General features: G+C 38.4%; 1 protein-coding gene across 1 annotated transcript in view; it reads right to left on the reverse strand.

Annotated features, from left to right (window-relative positions):
- Positions 1 to 1,276: 1,276 nt before the first annotated feature.
- Ubr3 (ubiquitin protein ligase E3 component n-recognin 3) overlaps positions 1,277 to 19,772 on the reverse strand; it is a 128,909-nt gene continuing 110,413 nt past the window's right edge. The window contains exons 33-39 of the mRNA XM_055599958.1: positions 16,824 to 16,948; positions 14,602 to 14,709; positions 14,376 to 14,501; positions 9,980 to 10,159; positions 5,422 to 5,631; positions 4,838 to 4,977; positions 1,277 to 4,526 (exon numbers count right to left, since the gene is read on the reverse strand). Of these exons, the coding sequence (XP_055455933.1) occupies positions 4,409 to 4,526; positions 4,838 to 4,977; positions 5,422 to 5,631; positions 9,980 to 10,159; positions 14,376 to 14,501; positions 14,602 to 14,709; positions 16,824 to 16,948 (1,007 nt within the window). The 3' untranslated portion in view covers positions 1,277 to 4,408. The remainder of the gene's footprint in view (positions 4,527 to 4,837; positions 4,978 to 5,421; positions 5,632 to 9,979; positions 10,160 to 14,375; positions 14,502 to 14,601; positions 14,710 to 16,823; positions 16,949 to 19,772) is intronic.

Genomic DNA, 19,772 nt, shown 5'->3' on the forward strand with positions numbered 1-19,772 from the left:
CAGCTGGATGTTAATCAACATCACCCAAATTTGAGCCCTTTACAATGCACCCTGACCCCTCTGTCAGCGGTCCACCTCTACTCTCTCCTCAGTTCTCAGCTTAAACACCAGTTCTTCTTGTGACTACCTGTGAGCTCCCCATGCTAAGGGTTCACTGGTTCCCAGTCCTCTAACTTGCTGCCAGTTTCCTGTTGACAGACAGGAAGTAGACACAGGGCTTTTCTGTCTTGTTCAACATGGAATCCCCAGCACTTAACTCCTCTGAGCCTCTGGCACATGGAAGTATTACTTGGCCACTCTGAGTCCTGTCGAGTCTCTTCTGACCCTGCCCACATCCCTATGTCCCCATCACATTCCCTTGCTGAGTGCCGATTTAGACTGTAAAGGCACCAGCCTCCCACTCTAGTTTTTCCCACAGTTGAGCCAACTCTCATAAAATACAAATCTGATCATACTATGTTCAATTGTGTAAAGCCCCAAGAACAACCTATTACTCTGATAAAAGTACTAAACCATCAGAATGGATTATAAAACTCTTCTATAGTCTAGGTCGTACCTTCTCAAAACCACGGTCTATGCTCAGGGTCAGGACGAGCCCTCTCAAACCCACGGCTACAGGCATTCTTAAAAGTCTAGACCTTTGAAATATACCTGATACCTGTCTGTAATGATTCTTCATACTCCCACAATATCCATCTATGCAGTATGCATCCCTAGTGCCTAACCTATTCATATGTCCTTAGTCTGATTAAGAGTAGCACTTTCCTTCTTCTCCTTCCCCCAAACACACACACACACACAATCTTTAGCCTCTCTCACACACACAGCCTTTACTTCTCTCTTACACATACACACAGCGCGCACACCCCACAATTTTTAGCCTTTTTCACACACAAAACTATGAGAAGTGACCACCTGTATTTCCAACATTCATCACACTGCATAGTAGGAGTCCAGTAAGTATGTACTAAATAAATGAACCTTAAACCCTTCAACACTGCAGCTATTTTTTCACTTTCAAAAGAAAACCGAAAGTTCCTGCTCAATCTGATTTTCAGAGAAAATGAGGTGGACCGCTGGGTAGAGGTGGCTATCGAGAAGCTTCAGGACTTGAGTTGGATCCTTGCAATCCATGAAGGTGAACAGATTTAGAGAGTCAAGTTGCCCTTTGACCCCTTTACGCATGCTGCTACACCTTCTACACCTGCTACCCGCGACACACAGAAATATCTACCTACACACACACACACACACACAAAAATGAATTTAAAAAATCTGCTCTTTAAATAATGACTTCATTAGATCCCTCAGTTCATGGTGACTGGGAGTTTTAAAGTGTTGCAAACAGAGAAGTGATTGTGATTCACATTCTGCCCATTCCAGGCATCACTGTGAATTAAAGAATGCTATAATCCAGCCAGTTAGAAGGCCTGAGGAGAGCACTGGCATGAACAGGACTGAGGCAGGCTTCATCCATCCCCTCTCCACAGCTGTTAACGACTAGGTCTATCAGGAGATGTACTCTGCTGAGTTGATTCTGGTGGTAAAAACGACGGGTTCTGTTTTTGTTGGTGCTTTATTTTGTTGTTTTCCAACATGAACTCAAAAAAAGCCAAGAAAAGGAATTTGAGAATGAGCAGTTCCAGTCCCAAAGGTGGTATGGAAGGTCTTGGATGACATCCCCTTCAGTGCTTATGGTCAGCATCTTTTATAGATCAAGAAATCAGTAAATACCAGTATGTATAAACGGAATAAATAGCTGGTGAGCTATACAACACAGGTGGCCTGATGAGAACTGTGAACTGACAGTTCTCATCACAGACTACTCAAACAAATGTGCTTAGGAAGCAGTTTCCAATCCTCGGTGGGAACTCTCGGCAGACAGCAGGGTCAGGGGAGCATCATTCTTCTACTCCCAAACACAGACACTCTGGAAAGGTGTGATGATCATGAGCCCACACAAAAGAAACAGGACCTGGTCCTGCAGGAGGAGGAAAGAGTGCACAGGCCTACCGCTGACTCCCTGCAATGCATTCTTAACTATACCAGCACTCACATGTGTCATTGTCAACACCACTGGAAAAGAAGACATAAACATTCAACATTTTAAGGATCTTGCACAAAGCAAATGAGAGTAGGTTTTATTAACATATCTTACAATGTCAATTATTCCTATTTATGTAATTTCTGCTTAATTATAAAGGCTGATTTCGCTTCTACAGTAATGTACTGTATTTAAATGATCATTCATACAAGATCACACCAGTACATTTTTTTTTGTATAATATACACACATCACTCTAACTTGGACCTGTTATTTTAAAAGTGGGTTTATAAATGGGACTTATAAAAGTTAGGGGAAATGAAAGTTCTAATTTAGCAGCATGCATGTATGTATTCAAGTACAATTTTCAACCAAGTGCTTTTTTTAAAATTTACTGGTGACTAATTCACCAATATCAAAATAAACACTATCAAATATCCAAATTTTAAAGTTAAGGCTAATTATTTTCACTTCACATCCATATGCACACCATAAACATTCCATTTAAATATGTAGTGATCAAAGTCTGAATACATTATACCATGTATATATAGCATCAGAGTTCCAAACTGTAGAATTATTCAAGTTCATGAATCCTGTAACAGTATTCACTAGAGACGTAATTAGCATTTTGCTCTTCAACCACACTTAGAAATGGTCTGGTATTCATAATGACCGATGCAGAAAGGTAACAGGGCGAACTTACAGCACAGTCCTTTAAAGAGCAGGTGCTGGAGGACAGCGGTTTACCACAGCAAACCATTCTAGCCTGACAGAAAATTAGTTCACTGTTTTGGAAATATATATAAAAATAGCAAATTATTCCCCCATATTTTCATAAAGCACTCCAGGCAATCTTCTGACACTCTGAACAGATCTAAGGGCATATTACTCTGTCTCCCTTATTTTGGTGCAAAGCCATCATCTTATGTTAATTTTCATATTCTGTAATGTCGTGTCATTCAAAGATATTTTGGAACATGGGGCTGATGTTACTTTTTTCATTCAATGTTTCTTAGTTTACTTCCACAAGTAAAAATGTAATTTTATAAAACAAGCCATGGAAATCCAAAGTACCAGGAACTGCTTGATAGTACTATGTGTAAAATAATCATTAAAGTATTGAATCACCTGGAAAAAAAATCTTGGTGTCAATAAAACATGCTTTTCTGTCATCTTCTTTCCCTCTTACTGAGTGAATTTTAGCTCGCTCATTCCCACTGAGAATTAAAAACCCTGCACACAAGGGGTGCTCTTCAGAGCAGTGTCTAAAGCAGAAGGATGGCTCATTCCTGAGGGTCAGTACCTCTAAGCCTTTCCTCTTTAGGAGGCCATACAGAACAGCAGCGATTACACTGCACGAGCAGAACACAGACGAGCATCTTCAGTCGGCTGGGAGAGTTCCAGAGCGTGCTTGGTAACACAAGGTGGGCATGCACAGAATCAAAACTCTGCCATGTACGTGTTCTTAACCCTTTTGATTTTATTGTAACATCTACTCGGCACTAACAACTCTAATAATTCATTCAATTAAAATGGTAAATTGATTTTTTTTTTTTTTTTTTTTGGTGTGGGGCTTAAGAGGAAACTCAGGCTTTGTGAATGTTAGCTAAGCATTTTACCACTGAGCTACACCCTGAAGCCCACAAATTTTTGTTTTTAAAGCCCTCCCCAAACACACAGGCCTTGCCCCTCCCCCCAGGGCCTGTACTATACGAACAGCAGCTATCTATTTTACAGCTAGTTCAATTATTTACCCAGGGAAAGCATTTATGAAATTCCTGAGAATGAATTAAGTTTTCAGCAAAGCTTAAACTTTTAACAGATTCCTCACAATAAGAAAAAATTTAAAAGTTCTACTGTTAGACCAATTTTTACTATACAATATTTCACATAAATCATGTTTTACATTTTTTCTAATTACATACAGCAAAAATCTCAAATCAACACAAGGATGACAAAGAAAAAGATGCATTATGTTTAGCAGATGCAAATTAAAACACAGAAAGAGCAGTAGAACTTCAAATAAATCACATCCTCTCTCTCAGTGAACAGCCAATAAGGGCATTGTAGGGAAAATCATTTCTGAATGATTTTTGTGGGCAAGTTGTGCTTTTTATTAATTGTGCACTTAAAAAATGGCCACTAAAGAATGATTTATCTTATTTGTTGTCCAGATACTTGAGAAAAAAATATTATACCATTGATGCGGTTACCAAGCACCTAATTTTGGGAAGGTTTCATAATGTATGTTTTCTCTTTAGCCCTCAGCAAAGACATCAATCCCCCAGATTAAATTAAAGCTTACTGTTGATAAAATCAATCTCAGTGAAAATAATAGTATATGCAATGCTGAGGTGTACGTCACAGTCCATTGTAATGAGGACCCCATCTTTTATTGATGTGGTCGAAAGTGTGAGAAACCCACTGCTGCTCAAGAACTCTGTACCGCTCCTCACAGATGTACAGGGGCTTGCCTCGCCTGCAACACAGAGAAAGGGCAACAGCATTAGAGTCCACACAATCCCTTCTCACGCGCTTCTTTCTTAATACACTGCAGTGAAGATAACAGCATCATTTTATTTTATGTGGCCTGTGTTTTGGATAGAAAAAATACCTCAAAGCTAGAAGTAACTATTATTATTTTTATAATAAAATAATAATAATAAAATTATTATTATTTTTAAATTAGTAATTATCATACTTTGTAATATTTTAAAAGTTATCAATGCAAAGCCAGGTATGGCACATTAGAGCTTCAGGAAACACCTGACACCCCCAAGCAGGGCTAACCTGAGGTCTCGGTCCTCTTCCCCATGAGCATCCAGATAGACAGAGCCCCAGAGGCAGAAGCGGTGGCCTCGGATGATGATGATCACTGACGCATTGATTAAGAGGAAAATTCCTGTTCCAGCACCACAATTCTGAGAATGCTTTTAAAAAATTAAAATATAACAATGCACTTTCGATCAAATGGCCTTTATAGACAAATCAAGGATATCTCAATTAATAAGTAAGCTGGAACTATTATTAATTTAAACATTAGGTTTCCTCTATTTACACCTGCAACCCCAGCCCCAAGAGCTCATTGCTACATTAGGAAGAGTTTGGGTAAGCACACGTGGAAACAGCGAACAGCTTGCCTCCCGCCGAAATTAGCTAGCACCCGCAATGCATCAATGAAGGCTGGTTTTCAGCATGTTAAAAAGTAGGCAAGGGAAGGAAGAACTGAATTGTACTTAAGAAAGGTTTTACTTCTTAAACACAGTCTGGGTTTTGCCTCGAATGTGCTATTTAGCTCACAGACTGTGAAGAGCTGAAAGTGTCACTGTCTAGTTTCCCCAAGGCCAGGTTTTACGACTCCACAGTTTGCTTACCAACACACATTCACAGTAGCTTTGCTGCTTGCAGCACAGTCCTTTCAGACACACAAAAGTGCCACAGACGAGGCACACAGCGGGGTCTTTAGGAACCTTGGTGCAGACACTGCAGGTTTTTCTATGGTAGTACTGAAAAATGGTGTTGTAATTCTCAGGCAACTGTAGCAGGTGTGGTAATTTCCATCTTGACTCTTGGATAAGCAAGGCCTAAAACATCCAAAAATAGTCATCAGCCCTATATATATGGGATACTAACACTGCATATTCAATTTTTAAAAGGAGTTTTATTTTAGGGTAAAGATAAATAAAGAATATGACTTATTTTTTAAAATCTGTCTTTTTCCATTTTATAAAAAACAAAAGTCCTTTAGCAATTATTATTCTTTATTTCCATACAGATTTCAATTCTAGCAGATGTAAAACTTTTGAGTAAGCACCCTAAAACATGGTTGTTATTTTAAGAGAAAAACAGTATCTCTGAACATGCATGAAAATATATCTGCAAACATGCAAAAACATTAAATAGTTAATTAAACATTTTCTGACACCAGGTCTTGACCTGTCACACATAAATGAATCTTTAGCAGAAGTCAGAGCTAGAAGTCATTATTCCTATTTTAATGCTTTACATGAATTCTCCCTCCTAGAATAGGCAATGTTCATATACTTCAGGTCATCGAGATTATTTGTATCTGTAAGTTCTGGCCTAAAACCCTTTGAATAAATTTCCTGCTTACGTATGAAAAAGTCCAAGTTACCTAACACTTCCTGCAGAGCAAGCATTATTTACTATCTGCAGTTGTAAAAAGGTATTGGTAATGTTTTTCTTCTAGATGTTACTCCAGTCACACTATTGTTCCATTATTAAGGGACTGATTCCTATGAAACACTTTCTAGGAATTGGGAAATTCAAAGAAAAATAAGAATTTTTGTTCTGTGACACTGTCACTACAGTACAGAAACAAATGTGAATAAAAGAAGTCGAGCTCAGTGGCACTTGTGGATTCGGAGCTCATCACATAAGGCTGACTCTTGCCCATAAAGACAGCAATAGTTAGAGACAGTGACTCAGCACTAGAGATGGAGGATGTTAGGACTATAAAGAAAGAATGACCAGCAAACAATCTTGATGGAAGAGGCAAGGCTTCAAAACACAATAGACTCAACAGAAGAATAGTAGAGCTGCTTGAGACAGAAGCAGCAGCAATGGGAACTCTTACAGGCATTTCAAAGTCTGCAGCACATTTACACACTCTTCTGTGTCAAATCAAGCAAGGCAGCAAATGAGTGGTACAATAACAATGGAAACACAAGCAAGATGATGAAGGCCCTTGACTGCCAAGTGAGGCCCAGTCTTTCTGAATGCACAGACAGCCCACAAGACATAAAGCAGGAACACATTTCCATGACAACTAGAAGATGCCAATGATTTTCATCTTAGATCAGAAAGTCACCTGCATCTGGCACCAAGGTTGTGTATTTCTCTCAAATAACTTTTTTTAAGGTCCTCCCACCACCCCCACCCCCACCCCCAGAGATTCTGTGTGTAGCCCTGGCTATCCTGGACTCATTTTGTAGACCAGGCTGGCCTTGAACTCACAGAGATCTGCCTGCCTCTTCCTCCCTGAGTTCTGGGATTAAAGGCCTGTGCCACCACCTCTGGCTTCCAATAACTCTTGTACTAGTCCCTTTCTTACTTTTACAATCAGAAAAAGTCTAAAGTCTTCACATCTAAACAACCTGGTAAAGAAATAATGCTCTAATCATATCACTCCATTTCTCAGGGACAGTAATTTTACAGGGAAAGGCTGTTTAGAAACCATGGCAAAAGCAGTGCCCCTGCTGCCTGTCTCTCCACTCTCAGGCCACAAACCCATATCTAAACATTAAAGACATATGCTTAGTTCTCATTTCAAATACTTTTAAACATGAGATAGTTCTACAAGTAAAAATATAGTTTATTCACCTTCAGCAAAGTGGCCGGATACAAAATGAACTCAAAAAAAATCACTAGCCCTCCACAAAAGGCAAAAGGGTTGAGAAAAAAATTAAGGGAAACAACACCCTTTACAATAGGCACAAATAATATAAAGTACGTTGGTGTAACTCTAACCAAGCAAGTGAAATACCTGTATGAAAAAAACTTCAGGTCTCTGAAGAAGATATCAGAAGATGGAAAGATCTTCCATGCTCATGGCTTGGTAGATTAACATAGTGAAAATGGCCATCCTGCCAAAAGCAATCTACAGATTCAAAGCAATTCCCAACAAAATACCAACACAATTCTTTACAAAACTTGAAAGAACAATTCTCAATTTCATATGGAAAAACAAAAAAACCAGAATTGCTAAAACAATCCTTTATAATAACAGATCATCTGGAGGGATCTCCATCCCTGATCTCAAGGAGTACTAAGAGCAATAGTAATAAAAACTGCATGGTACTAGCATAGAAAGAGAATGGTGGATTGATGTAATCAAATAGAAGACCCAGAAATAAACCTACGGATACTTGATTTTTGACAAAGAAGCCAAAACAATACAATGGAAAAAAAGATAGCATCTTCAACAAATGGCGCTGGTCTAACTGGATGTCTACATGTAGAAAAATGCAAATAGATTCATACTTATAACCCTATACAAAACTAAAGTCCAAGTGGATCAAAAACCTCAACATAAGACCAGACACATTAGTAGGGAAGAGCCTTGACCTTATTGGCACAGGAGACATCTTCCTGAACAGAACACCAACAGCACAGGCTCTAAGAGCAACAATCAATAAACCCATGAAACTGAAAAGCTTCTGTAAAGCAAAGGACACTGCTGTCAGAACAAAACTACAGCCTACAAATTGGGAAAAGATCTTCACCAACCCTATATCTGACAGAGGGCTGATATCCAGAATATATATAGAACTCAAGAAGTTAAACACCAACAAACTAAGTAATTCAATTAAAAAATGGGGTTTAGAGAATTCTCAATAGAGGAATATCAAATGGCAGAAAAACACCTAAAGAAATATTCAACATCCTTAGCCATCAGAGAGATGCAAATCAAAACAATACTGGTATTTCACCTTAAACCCATCAGAATGGTTAAGATCAGACACTCAAATGACAACACATGCTAGAGAGGATGTAGAGAAAGGGGAACCCTTCTCCACTGCTGGTGGGAATGTAAACTTGTACAACCACTTTGGAAATCAATTTGGTGCTTTCTCAGACAAATAGGAATAGTGCTACCTCAAGATCCAGCTATACCACTCCTAGGCATATATCCCAAATATGCTCAAGTACACAAGGACATTTGTTCAACCATGTTCATAGCAGCTCTATTCGTAATAGCCAGAATCTGGAAACAACCTAGATGTCCCTCAATGGAGGAATGGATACAAAAATTGTGGTACATTTACACAATGGAATACTACTCAGCTATTAAAAACAAGGAAATCATGAAATTTGCAGGCAAATGGTGGGAACTAGAAAAGATCATCTTGAGTGAGGTAACCCAGTAGCAGAAAGACACACAAGGTATATACTCACTCATAAGTGGCTATTAGACATATAATATAGGATAAACACACTAAAACCTATATTCCTGAAGAAGCTAAATAACAAGGAAGACCCCAGGGAAGATGGCAGATCCTTATTCAGAAGGGCAAATGCGATAGACATTGGGAAGACAGGGAACAGGACAGAAGCCTACCACAGAGGGCCTCTGAAAAGCTCTACTGATTGAGGTATCGAAGCAGATGCTGAGACTCATAGCCAAACTTTGGGCAGAATGCATGGAATTTTATGAAAGAAGGGGGAGATAGAAAGACCTGGAGGGGACAGGAGCTCTACAAGGAGACCAACAGAGCCAAAAAAAACAAAACAAACAAACAAACAAAAAACCAGAGCCCTGGGGCCCCTGAGGAGAATGATACCCCAACTAAGGACAATGCATGGAGAGGACCTAAAAACCTCGCTCAGATGTAGCCTATAGACTCAGTCTTCAAGTGGGTTCCCTAGTAAGGGGAGCAGGCACTTTCTCTGGCATGAACTCAGTGGCAGGCTCTCTGATCACCTACCCCTGGGTGGAGCACAGAGGAAGACAATGCAACCAGTCCTGATGAGACCTGATAGGCTATGGTCACATAGAAGGTAAGGAGGACCTCCCCTATCAGTGGACTAGGATAGGGGCATGGGAGAAGAAAAGGGAGGGAGGGTGGGATTAGGAGGAGACAAGGGAGGGGGCCACAGCTGGGATACAAATTGAACAAATTGTAATAAATGATAATAAAAAATACAGCTTATTAACTTTAATTTTTATCCTCCAACATGATGGTTGCTTAAATGATTTTATTAAAATCTACTAATAAGCTAAAAGTTACAACTAATACACTTTTTTAACTAGCATACTTCTGTTTTTATTTTTTTACTACTTTTGACTCAACTATTATTTCTATAATAGTTTAAACTTTATCAGTTTAAAACCTGCTGCCACTGATGACCTAAAATTTGAATTTTTCTGTGAGCACATTGCCACCACAGCAGTTTATTCTTTGTACGTACCTTTCCTTGTTCTGCATGCCTCTCCGTAAATGATCTTATCTCAAAACACCACTGACTTATAATGTCAAATGCTGCAACAGGCCAGTCCAGACATGAGGCACTGATGAATGGGTGATCTGTTTGGTAAAAAGTTGGCAGAAGTCCCAGGCAGCTGGCAAGAACTGAAAATTCTTCTTCTTCCTTTTAGACGCGAAACAGAAAATTCTGAAGTTATTCTGTCATCCTCACCAATTACTTTTGGACAGTAGGAAACTAAGGCAACTGAAAGTAATGGAAGTTTAAAAAAAAAAAGAAAAAAAGAAAAGGTTCTTTCTTATATTTTATCCAAGTATCCTCCAAATATTTTTCTTTGAAATTTAACTCCTACAAGTCCTAACATCTTATATTATACGGTTGTCACATATATGCTGAATAGTTTACAAAAGTTAGAAACTCTATAAAAGCTCTTTAGAAAACAAAAAAGCTATTTTGGGTTTAAGAAGCATATACGTTGAGCTGGGTATGATGGGCACCCCTGTAATCTAGGAATATGAAAGTTCAAGTTTGAAGGGGTCTGAAGGCAGCTAGAACTCTAAATAGTAAGTCTGTGTCTCAGTAACCAGAGTGAGTGGAGCTGAGTGGTAGGGCTTGAAAGGCTCTGCTCACTGGCCCAGCAATGGGGCTAAGGGAACTGCTTGCCAGTGTAGAGAGAACAACAAAAATCACAAAAGTCACAGAAATAAGAGCTAAGTAATTTTCTTGGGTTCTCAATACACATGAAAGAATTTTTTTTTAAAGTGGGGGTTGGATGGGGGGTTGAGGGTGTGATGTGGTCTGTGTGTGTATATGTGTTGTGCTTTTTCTAAATCTGTAGCATGATCTGTCAGATCTGAGGTTCTGTTCACTAATAGAACTAGAGGAATTAGAATTAACAACTTATATATTCTTTAAGTTTGTTTGTTTTCTCCCTTTTTGAGACAAGCTCATACTATGTCACCCTGGCTGGCCTGGACTATCTAAACCAGACTGGCTTCAAAATTTTTATTTTGTTGCTGAAACAATGTCTCAAGTACCCCAGGCTTCCCTCCCCTGAGTAGCTTTGACCTTAAAAGCCCAGTCTTCTTGCATCTACCTCCCAAGGACTGGGATTCACCACCACATGAGATGTGTACTGAGTACAAGGACCAGGCCAGACCCTGCACCAGCCACACCACAGCCCCTAGGCTACTTGCAAGGATGTTTGTCAGTATCAGAAACACAATGTAGATTTTCCAGACCCTCTTTATTTCATCAAGACTATATTGGAAGATAGTGGACCTCTTTTTCCTTGTTTGCTGGGTCAATTCCTATTCCGCTCAAATCCCATCTTCCCAAAGATGTACTGAATGATACTCCAAAGCACACAGCTTCATTCCAAAAACAAATAATCCTTCCATACCTTGTACATATTTCAATTCCTGCATATATATTATATATAAACACATATTGTATAAATATGAATATATACAACTATAATATATAAAATATATGTAAATTAACTGGTAATTTAAAGTAAACTTTGCCTCCCTCTAAGACCAGGTCCCCCAGTGCTTGGCACATAGTGAGCTTTTATAACTGAGTTAATTTTATACATGAAGTACAACATTCCAAACTCTATCACAAAGAAGAAACTAAGCTGAAACATCACAATGATATGCAAGCTGAAACTGCAGATCCTCCATTTTATCCAGTTAAACAAAGAACTGACTTTACAAAGCTGTTTTACCAAAGTATGACTTTATACCATGATATACACTCATTCCAGGTTTAGCTCAGTGATTTCATATGTGCGTATAATGCACCATGGGAGTAAAATTTTGCAACAGTTCTCTAACTCCTAGTATTCATTTGTGCCCTATGCAGTTAATTCCAGCCCATACTCTTTGGCAACCAGGTAACCACTGATATGCTTTCTACTATCACAGTTTTGGCTTTTTTTTTTTTCCCTCCATATAAATAGAACCATACAGTACAGTCTTTTGTATCTGGTATCCTTTCACTTAGAATAATTCTCAGATTCATGCATTATGTGTATCGGCTTTCCATGCTTTTTCTTCCTTTCTGGAGACAGGCTCTCACTATGCAGCCCAGGCTGGCCCAGAACTCACACTGTAGAGCAGGCTGGCCTACACCTCCCAAAAAGTGGGGTAGAGATGTGAGCCACTACATACGGCAAAGTGTAGTCCAGGCTGGCCTGGAACACAATGGTCTTCCTGCCTTTACCTTTTGGCATATCCTACCAGTATGAGCCATGACAACTAGCTATTTCTTTCAATTGCTTAGTCTACTATATAGACATGCTAAATTTTATTTGTGTATTCCTGTATGTCTGGACCAGTATTTACTATCATGAATCAGGCTATTATAAATATGCTTTTAAGTCTTCACATAGGTACATGCCTTTGTTAATTTTGGTGGACATCTATAAACAGAACGGCTGAATTGTAAAACAAACACATGCCTAAGAAACTAAGAAATCTTTTCCAAACTGAATGTACCACTCTGTATCTCTACTAGCAGTTATGGCGATCTGGCTACTCCAAATCCTTGGCAATACTTGACTATCATTTGTGGTGCTAAGTTGGTACCATAACTTGTGTTAGCTTGTGCTAACCGAGCACTTTTCTTTTACTTGTTGGCATTCACATATATTCTTTTCCCAAAGTGTCTACTATTTTTGTTCATTGTTATGTTGGGGTTTTAATTTTATTACCGAGTTTCCAGATTTTTGATGTATGTTGGGCATGCTCAGAAGGGCAGCACCAGCCCCACTGGTGCACTCTAACTCTCTAGTAACTTCACACCCTATGATGCAATGAAATGACTTTCTAATGTCATTTTATTTATATCTATTCCTCTTGAGATAGGGTCTTTCTATGTATCCTTGCCTGGCCTGGAACTCATGTAAAACAGGTTGACCTAAAACCTCAGATTTGTCTGCCCTTGCCTCCTGAGTACTTGAAACTGAAGGCATGCACTGCCAAACCTGACTTATATTCATTTTTAGATTATTTCTAAAGCACAGAAATAAGAAATTTTAAAACATTTTTCTTACATCCTGAAACTTTGTTAAGCCTGTTCATTAGCTCTAGTAACTTTGTAAAATTACTTATGTAGCTGGAGAAATGGACAGCACTGGCTTTACTCTCTTTCTGACTCTTTCAAAATACACCCAATTCAGCATATTCTCTTGGTCTTCCTACACATCTGGTGCTCTAAAAATGGTATCACTGAATGTTGATACATAGGCCACACCGGCTTTCAATGCCCAGATCCAGAGAGTCTTCCTCCAGGCCTTCTAAGTTAGAGGGGGAATGATCTGCTCAAAACAAATGAAAGCGGAAGCAATAAGGTAGCAAGGCCAGGAACAACCCAGCTAGTGGCCTCATGTGTGCTGAAACACACTGGTAAAGGGAAGTGCTGACTATTCTTGAGCAATCTTCATGTTCTGCATGTCAAAAAACAAGCCTTCTATAAGATTCTTTTAAAGTTAAAACCTCAAAAAAAAAAAAAAGAAAAAAAAACGATAAAGAGAGAAAGAAAAACTGAAGTGAAAGAAAGAAAATATCTCATGGTTAAATGTTTTAAATTTGATCGACATCTTATAGCTATAAGTAGACAGTACTTGTTAACAGACACATAGGTTACTCTGCAGCACTTGATAAAAACCAAAACTATCAAACTACTTAACAGCACATTCAACGAGTTAGGACAGAATGAACAGAAAAGCTATTTTAGTCTAATATAATTTAAAGGCTTCAAAGACTGCAAATATGGTGAGTTACAATTTCTGTATCAAATTCCTTGAGCTGGCAGTCCATGTCAGGACCAAGTCAATGAATACACTCTGGCTCACTTCCCTTCCAGTCTCCTGCCCTGTTTTGCTCTTGCTTATCCTTCTGACTCACAGTATTGTGAACTAGATTAAACCTGCAGTAATTCAGTTACCCAATTTTTAACACAACTGGCTAAAAAGCAAACATTTTATTGCCATTAAAACCTATATCCTGCCACACCATCTAACAGCCACTCTTCTGAGCAATGGAACCTGTAAAAGAGTATTAAAGGCACATAATTCCTGTGATAAAAATACCAACCAAATGAACAACATTCTTATTCAAGTAATTGGCCTGAATTTGCACTAACCTGATCCAAAACTGCTCATCCATCTAAAATTACCAATGTTATCAGAAAAAAATAGTATAGATGCTAGTAAATACAAAATAGTGATATTTAGATATCTAGTCTTTTGAGCTAGCCCGACATATCCTCATATGCCATTCTGCATGTCAAGAGACACTGGGATTCTACTATGCGCCAGTATGATTTAGAAACTTGCCTACTGTAACAAGGCCCTACTCTCTACCCCAAATTATACCTGGCAACTTGGCAAATCTTCCCCAAAGAGGTGGTGCTGAAGAAGGCTGCTGATCCTGAGGAAAGGTAAGCAGAAGTCCTGTATGTATTTTTCCATGGACTCAGGAGACCAAGCAATAGGGTTAACCTAAAGTTTAAAAGAAAAATGGAAGAATTCACTCTGCAATAGATGCAGCTTCTCAAAAGTTCCTCCATAGGGGCAATACAGTGTAGTTTAACAGACTTACCACCGCACACTCCTGCGTCCCTTCCACATTGTATAACTTCCCTTTAGACAGCTCACTTGTAACAAAGCTCAACAGCACTTCGTAAGACTTTTCTGCATCACATGTATTCTGGGAAAAATTAAAATACCAGTTTTACATTGGGCACCAAGAAATTAAAAGAAAGTTCACTGGAAATAATCCCCATTAGCGTAGTAAAATTGCAATTGTATTATTTCTCAAATATGTGAATTTCCTTCCTTCTAAATCCAGATTAACTCTGGATTCACAATAAAATTGAGTAGGTGGTTAAAATTATTCCAGTATGTCTTTAAAAGACAGAATGCAGCATACATGTATGGATATATATGAAGACACACACATACACATGCACACACGCACCCAAAAGAAACACCATGAAGCAGCTTCATCTACCACAGCCTTCCCCCAGTGTGCTACCTTGCCACAGGCCCTAAGTGGGAAAACAAAAGAGTGGTGGACTAGGAAACTGTGAGCTTCAATAGTTCCTCTTTGAAAGCTGATTATCTACTTCTGTCACAATGATAAAAAGCTGACTAGGCCACAAAAACACTGGGATATAGAGGAGGAAGTCAGGGGTTCACTGACCATTAAATGGCCTATAAATGAAGCTTAATAACCACTTCCATTTTTATGAGAAAAGAAAAAATTATAAGTTTTAAAATTTCAATAAAATACAAAGAAATGTATCTCTACTCACTGATGTATTAAAAATAGTATAAACATATAAATTATAATAATAATGTATAATAAATCAGAAGATATGTGCCTCCATGCCTGCTTCTAATGGGTTTAGTGGATGGACTCAGGTCTTCATGCTTGTGTCTAAGCACCTTAAACTGAGTGTCTCCTCAGGTCCCAGCTTTGTTTGTTTGTTTGTTTGTTTGTTTGTTTGTTTTTAAGGCAGAGTGGTTAATTGCTCAGGCTGGCCTTGGGCTCACTCCACAGGCAAGGCAGGCCTTGAACTTGCAATCCTTTTGCCTCAAGCTCTCAAGTAGCTGGGATCACAGCCCTGCTCTGCCAGGTCCAGGTGAAAGCACACTTCTAAAAGATACTGCTTGTTGCTAACATATTCTGCAGGGGTCTATTTCATAATTTTGTAATAGAAATGCTTCATAATTATGGATTTGTTGGCAAGAGTGTAATGGATTAAGGAGATACAATCTGGCTGTGTTTGTGGGTCTGTTTCTTGGGAGGAGAAACCAGGTGTGAATGTGGACAGAATGTGGACAGGCTTGGTGCCCATGGGAAAAGAAGGGGAAGCCGCTCCTGTCCAGCTAAAGGACTGTTTAGGAAGGATTAGGAAGTGTGGCCTTCCTCGAGGAGGTGGATCACTGAAGGTGGTCTTTGAGGTTTCAAAAGCCAGGCCCAGTCTGTTTCTCTGACTTTATCTTGCAAATAAGATTTAAGTTTTCAGCTACTGCTCTAGTGCCACACCTGGCAGCCTGCCTTCTACCATGCTTCCCATCACCATCATGAACTAACCTCCAAAACTAGATGCAAGGGTCCAATTAAGTGCTTTCTTTTATAAGCTGCCTTGGTCATGGTATCTCTTCATAGTAATCAAACAGTAACTAATACAGACTGCTATGTACCATGTGGCAGGGACATACAAGAATTGGTCTAGTCCTAGAGGAACTGATAGCCTACAGAGGTGACAGTATGTCAGTGGAGAAGTGTGGGCAGGCTAATATGAGAAAAGGAAAGGGATGCGTAAAAGAAAAGGCTGGAACACTGCAAGTTAGTAAATTAAGAATGGACAAAAAGCCAGCATTTAAATGTGCTCACTATGATCCTATGCTAAACAAAGTGACTCCTTTAAACCGCAACCACAGTAACTACCATGGTTTTTGGACCCCTTTTAACTCCTCCCCATCCATTATTGCCTTCACTGATCACCTCTGCTATACTTTTCTAATCTCTCTCTTTTTATTCCACGATAACCTATTGCTTCTTTAACTGAAAAGACAACTTCTTCCTGCTCTTCTTTATTACAGAATGATTTCTAGTCTCTGGCCAGAAATCCTCAGAATTCTTCAATACACTTTTAAACCTGGTAAGAACTATGGAGCTATTAAGAAAATGTACATATACACAACCAAATTTTTCCATACAGTTTTAGAAGATGTGTGTGTGTTATGTATGTGTGTGCTGTGTGTGGTATGTGTGGTATGTACATGTGAGATAGAATTCAAGGAAGAGACTACCTTTTTAAGCGCTCCAATGTGTTTCCAGGCTGACCGGTCCTCTTCACTGCCCTTAACTGAAAGCGCTGCCAGAGCCTGTGTATACAGCAGGGTGAAGAGGACTTTGACAATGCAGGTGAAGTGCTCTACAACAGGAAAAGAACAGCACTGATTGTTTGAGATGCAGACACCGAACATAAGAAAAGTTCACATGCATACAACTTTCTCTGCACATGTGATTTTCAACATTTGAGTAACTAATAAAATTATAATGTGCTCTATTTATCCTATTGCTTGTATTGTTGCTATGAGCAAATATGCAGCATGAACAACGTAAGTGAGGAAAGCTCTGTTTTTGCTCATTGTACAGATACATGAGGGAGTCCATTCTCATTCAAACCATCACACAGTTAGTCAACATTTTCAGGATGGAATGGCTGTGTCAAAAATCTGATGATCTTATTTTCTACAAGATTATTGCTTATTTTCTATGTTTGAAACTCAAAAGCACTATTACTCTCGCTCAATCTTTAGTACTTCTGTTGGGATCACTTTTATATAATGTTCTTTGGGAATGTTGGTAGTTTATTAGAAACAAAATCCAGTTGCCTGAAGTATACTCAAGGGGCCGGCACTGATTACCTTATCAAGTGTGAGGTGCACTTTGGGATCTTCTCTTAGTTCTATCATGATTAAGGCAAATAAAATCTCATTAAACTATTTGGGTTCTTCCCTTCACCAAACAGAAAATGGAATGTAGCGTATTTTTCATAGGCTGTATTTTTGGGGAAAGGATCAGATGACATATAATTAGTAATTATAGATGATAAAAGGGAAAAGTAAGAGAATTTATTATTTCCATGAGGTGAAAAGTACTCCGCATAAAAGTAGTAAGTTTCTTTCTTTTTCTTTTTTTTTTTAAACAAATATCTTCCATGGTGCTTTTAGGAAAAGACGTGTACTCTTTTTCTAGGGTCTTTGCATTCTATGTTTACCTCATCCTTAAATGATAACAGAAAGTCTAATAGTGCAGTGTCCTGGCAAAGCCCACATTTTATTCATTGTTGCATTTCTAGTATCCTGTAAAGCAGTGTTTCAACATGGCATACAGCCGGTGTTCAGCCAGTAAAGGTGCTTTCTAACAAAACTGACTGGAGCTCCATCCCCAGAGCCCCACTGCAGAAGGAAGGCAGCTGAGTCCTGCAGCATTTCTTCTAACTTGCGCTTCACGCAGTGCACACTGAGCTCGTGGACACACGGATTTGCAATGTGACTTTTAAAATGTTTCTTGACCACAGAAGACAATGACATCACAACTCAGTACTAAACCAGCATCTGGCTATTAAATTTGTCCACAAAACGACTTTTAAACAATATTAAAGAAGGATTTAAGAAACACTAACTACATTATAAAATTTTATACAGATTTTTCCCCTCAATCTAGTCTAAAATATTTATTAATGAAGAAAATCTAAATTTCTTAGCTAGTTTGAAAGCACAGCTTTAGGGTTTGTTTCTACTGGATCAAAATCTGCAGGATCAACTATTTCAGCATACTTAAGTTTTTCCTACCTCTGGTTAAAAGCTAAGGTCAACTGTCCTTTCTGAAAATGACCCAACAGCTACATTAGGCAGACATTCAAGACAAGGACTTGTGCTACTAACTGAAATTTAATTCCTTCTAGATATCAAGTTACTTCCCTGTTAGGTTCTCAGGTTTATATGATAACTATCCCTATAAGGAAAAAATATGTTTAATTATTTAAAATATAAAACAAAGCAACTATTTGTAGGTTAAAATATATTTGTATTATTTGAACACAATAAGGAATAAAGTACCATGACCCTTGATAGTTGTTTTCCTAAAGTAACAAAAACTAACCAAAATCTCTCCCCCACACACATACACCCATACACCCTAAACTTACCAAAATCTTTCCCCTACACATATCAAAGAACCTAAAATTTATTTTACAAAGAGATTGAATTAGGCTATTTGACAAGTTTAGGTTTTAAAGTCTACAAAATACATGAATAAATTCACAGCCATAGTCAATCCCACAAAAGCAATATTAAAAATATCCAATGTATGTTAAAAGGAGAACATGGTGAGTAGCCACTGACAGTCATTCCTTTTATGCTGATTAAATTTTTCTGGAACTTGTAATGGTGATAACGTATTAAATGCCAATGCAATCACAGCTGTAAAGATGTCAAAGCAGCACACTGTACGTTATGTGCATACTGTAATTAATATGTTAAACAAAGCCAAGTGGTAGTGGTGCATGCCTTTAATCCCAGCACTTTTGAAGGCAGGTGAATCTCTGAGTTAGAGGACAGCCTATAGAGAGATCCAGGACAGTCAGGGCTACATAGAGAAACCATATCTTGAAAAAAAAAAAAATTAAATCAAAGTTCACACAGCTGCTATGAACGTGATTTGCATATTAATGACATTATGTTACCCTTTACCAAATATAATTTACATGAAATGTTGTACATTGTCTGTAGTTAAAATATATGGTCACTTCTTAACACTAAGTTGATTTTATTAAATAATTTTGTTAAAACTGAAATATACATGAGGAATGTCTTCCATGGGAAGAGCATCTTTTTACACCAAAATTACACTGTAACTTTGAACAGCAAAACAGGGCTGGGCGTGGTGAAGCACGTCATTAATCCAGATCTCAAGAGGCAGAAGCAGGCACATCTCTATGAGTTCCAGCCCAACTGGCCTACACAGAAAGTTCCAGACTAGACAGGACTATGTAATGATACCCTATCTCAAAAACAGAACAAAATAAAGCAATAAGCCAATCTTTCAAAACAAAGGAAAGTTAATTAGCTGACAAAATATTTTAAATGCTTTAAAGTAGACCTTTGAAAACTATGGATCAATAATTAAAATATTGCTAATTTAATATCAAAGACGTTCATCTAATGTTTTGATAGTAACACCAGATTTAC

The sequence above is a fragment of the Psammomys obesus genome, unplaced genomic scaffold (assembly GCF_907164565.1).
Source record: "Psammomys obesus unplaced genomic scaffold, mPsaObe1.curated_primary_1811, whole genome shotgun sequence".
In the NCBI taxonomy this organism is placed as follows: domain Eukaryota; kingdom Metazoa; phylum Chordata; class Mammalia; order Rodentia; family Muridae; genus Psammomys; species Psammomys obesus.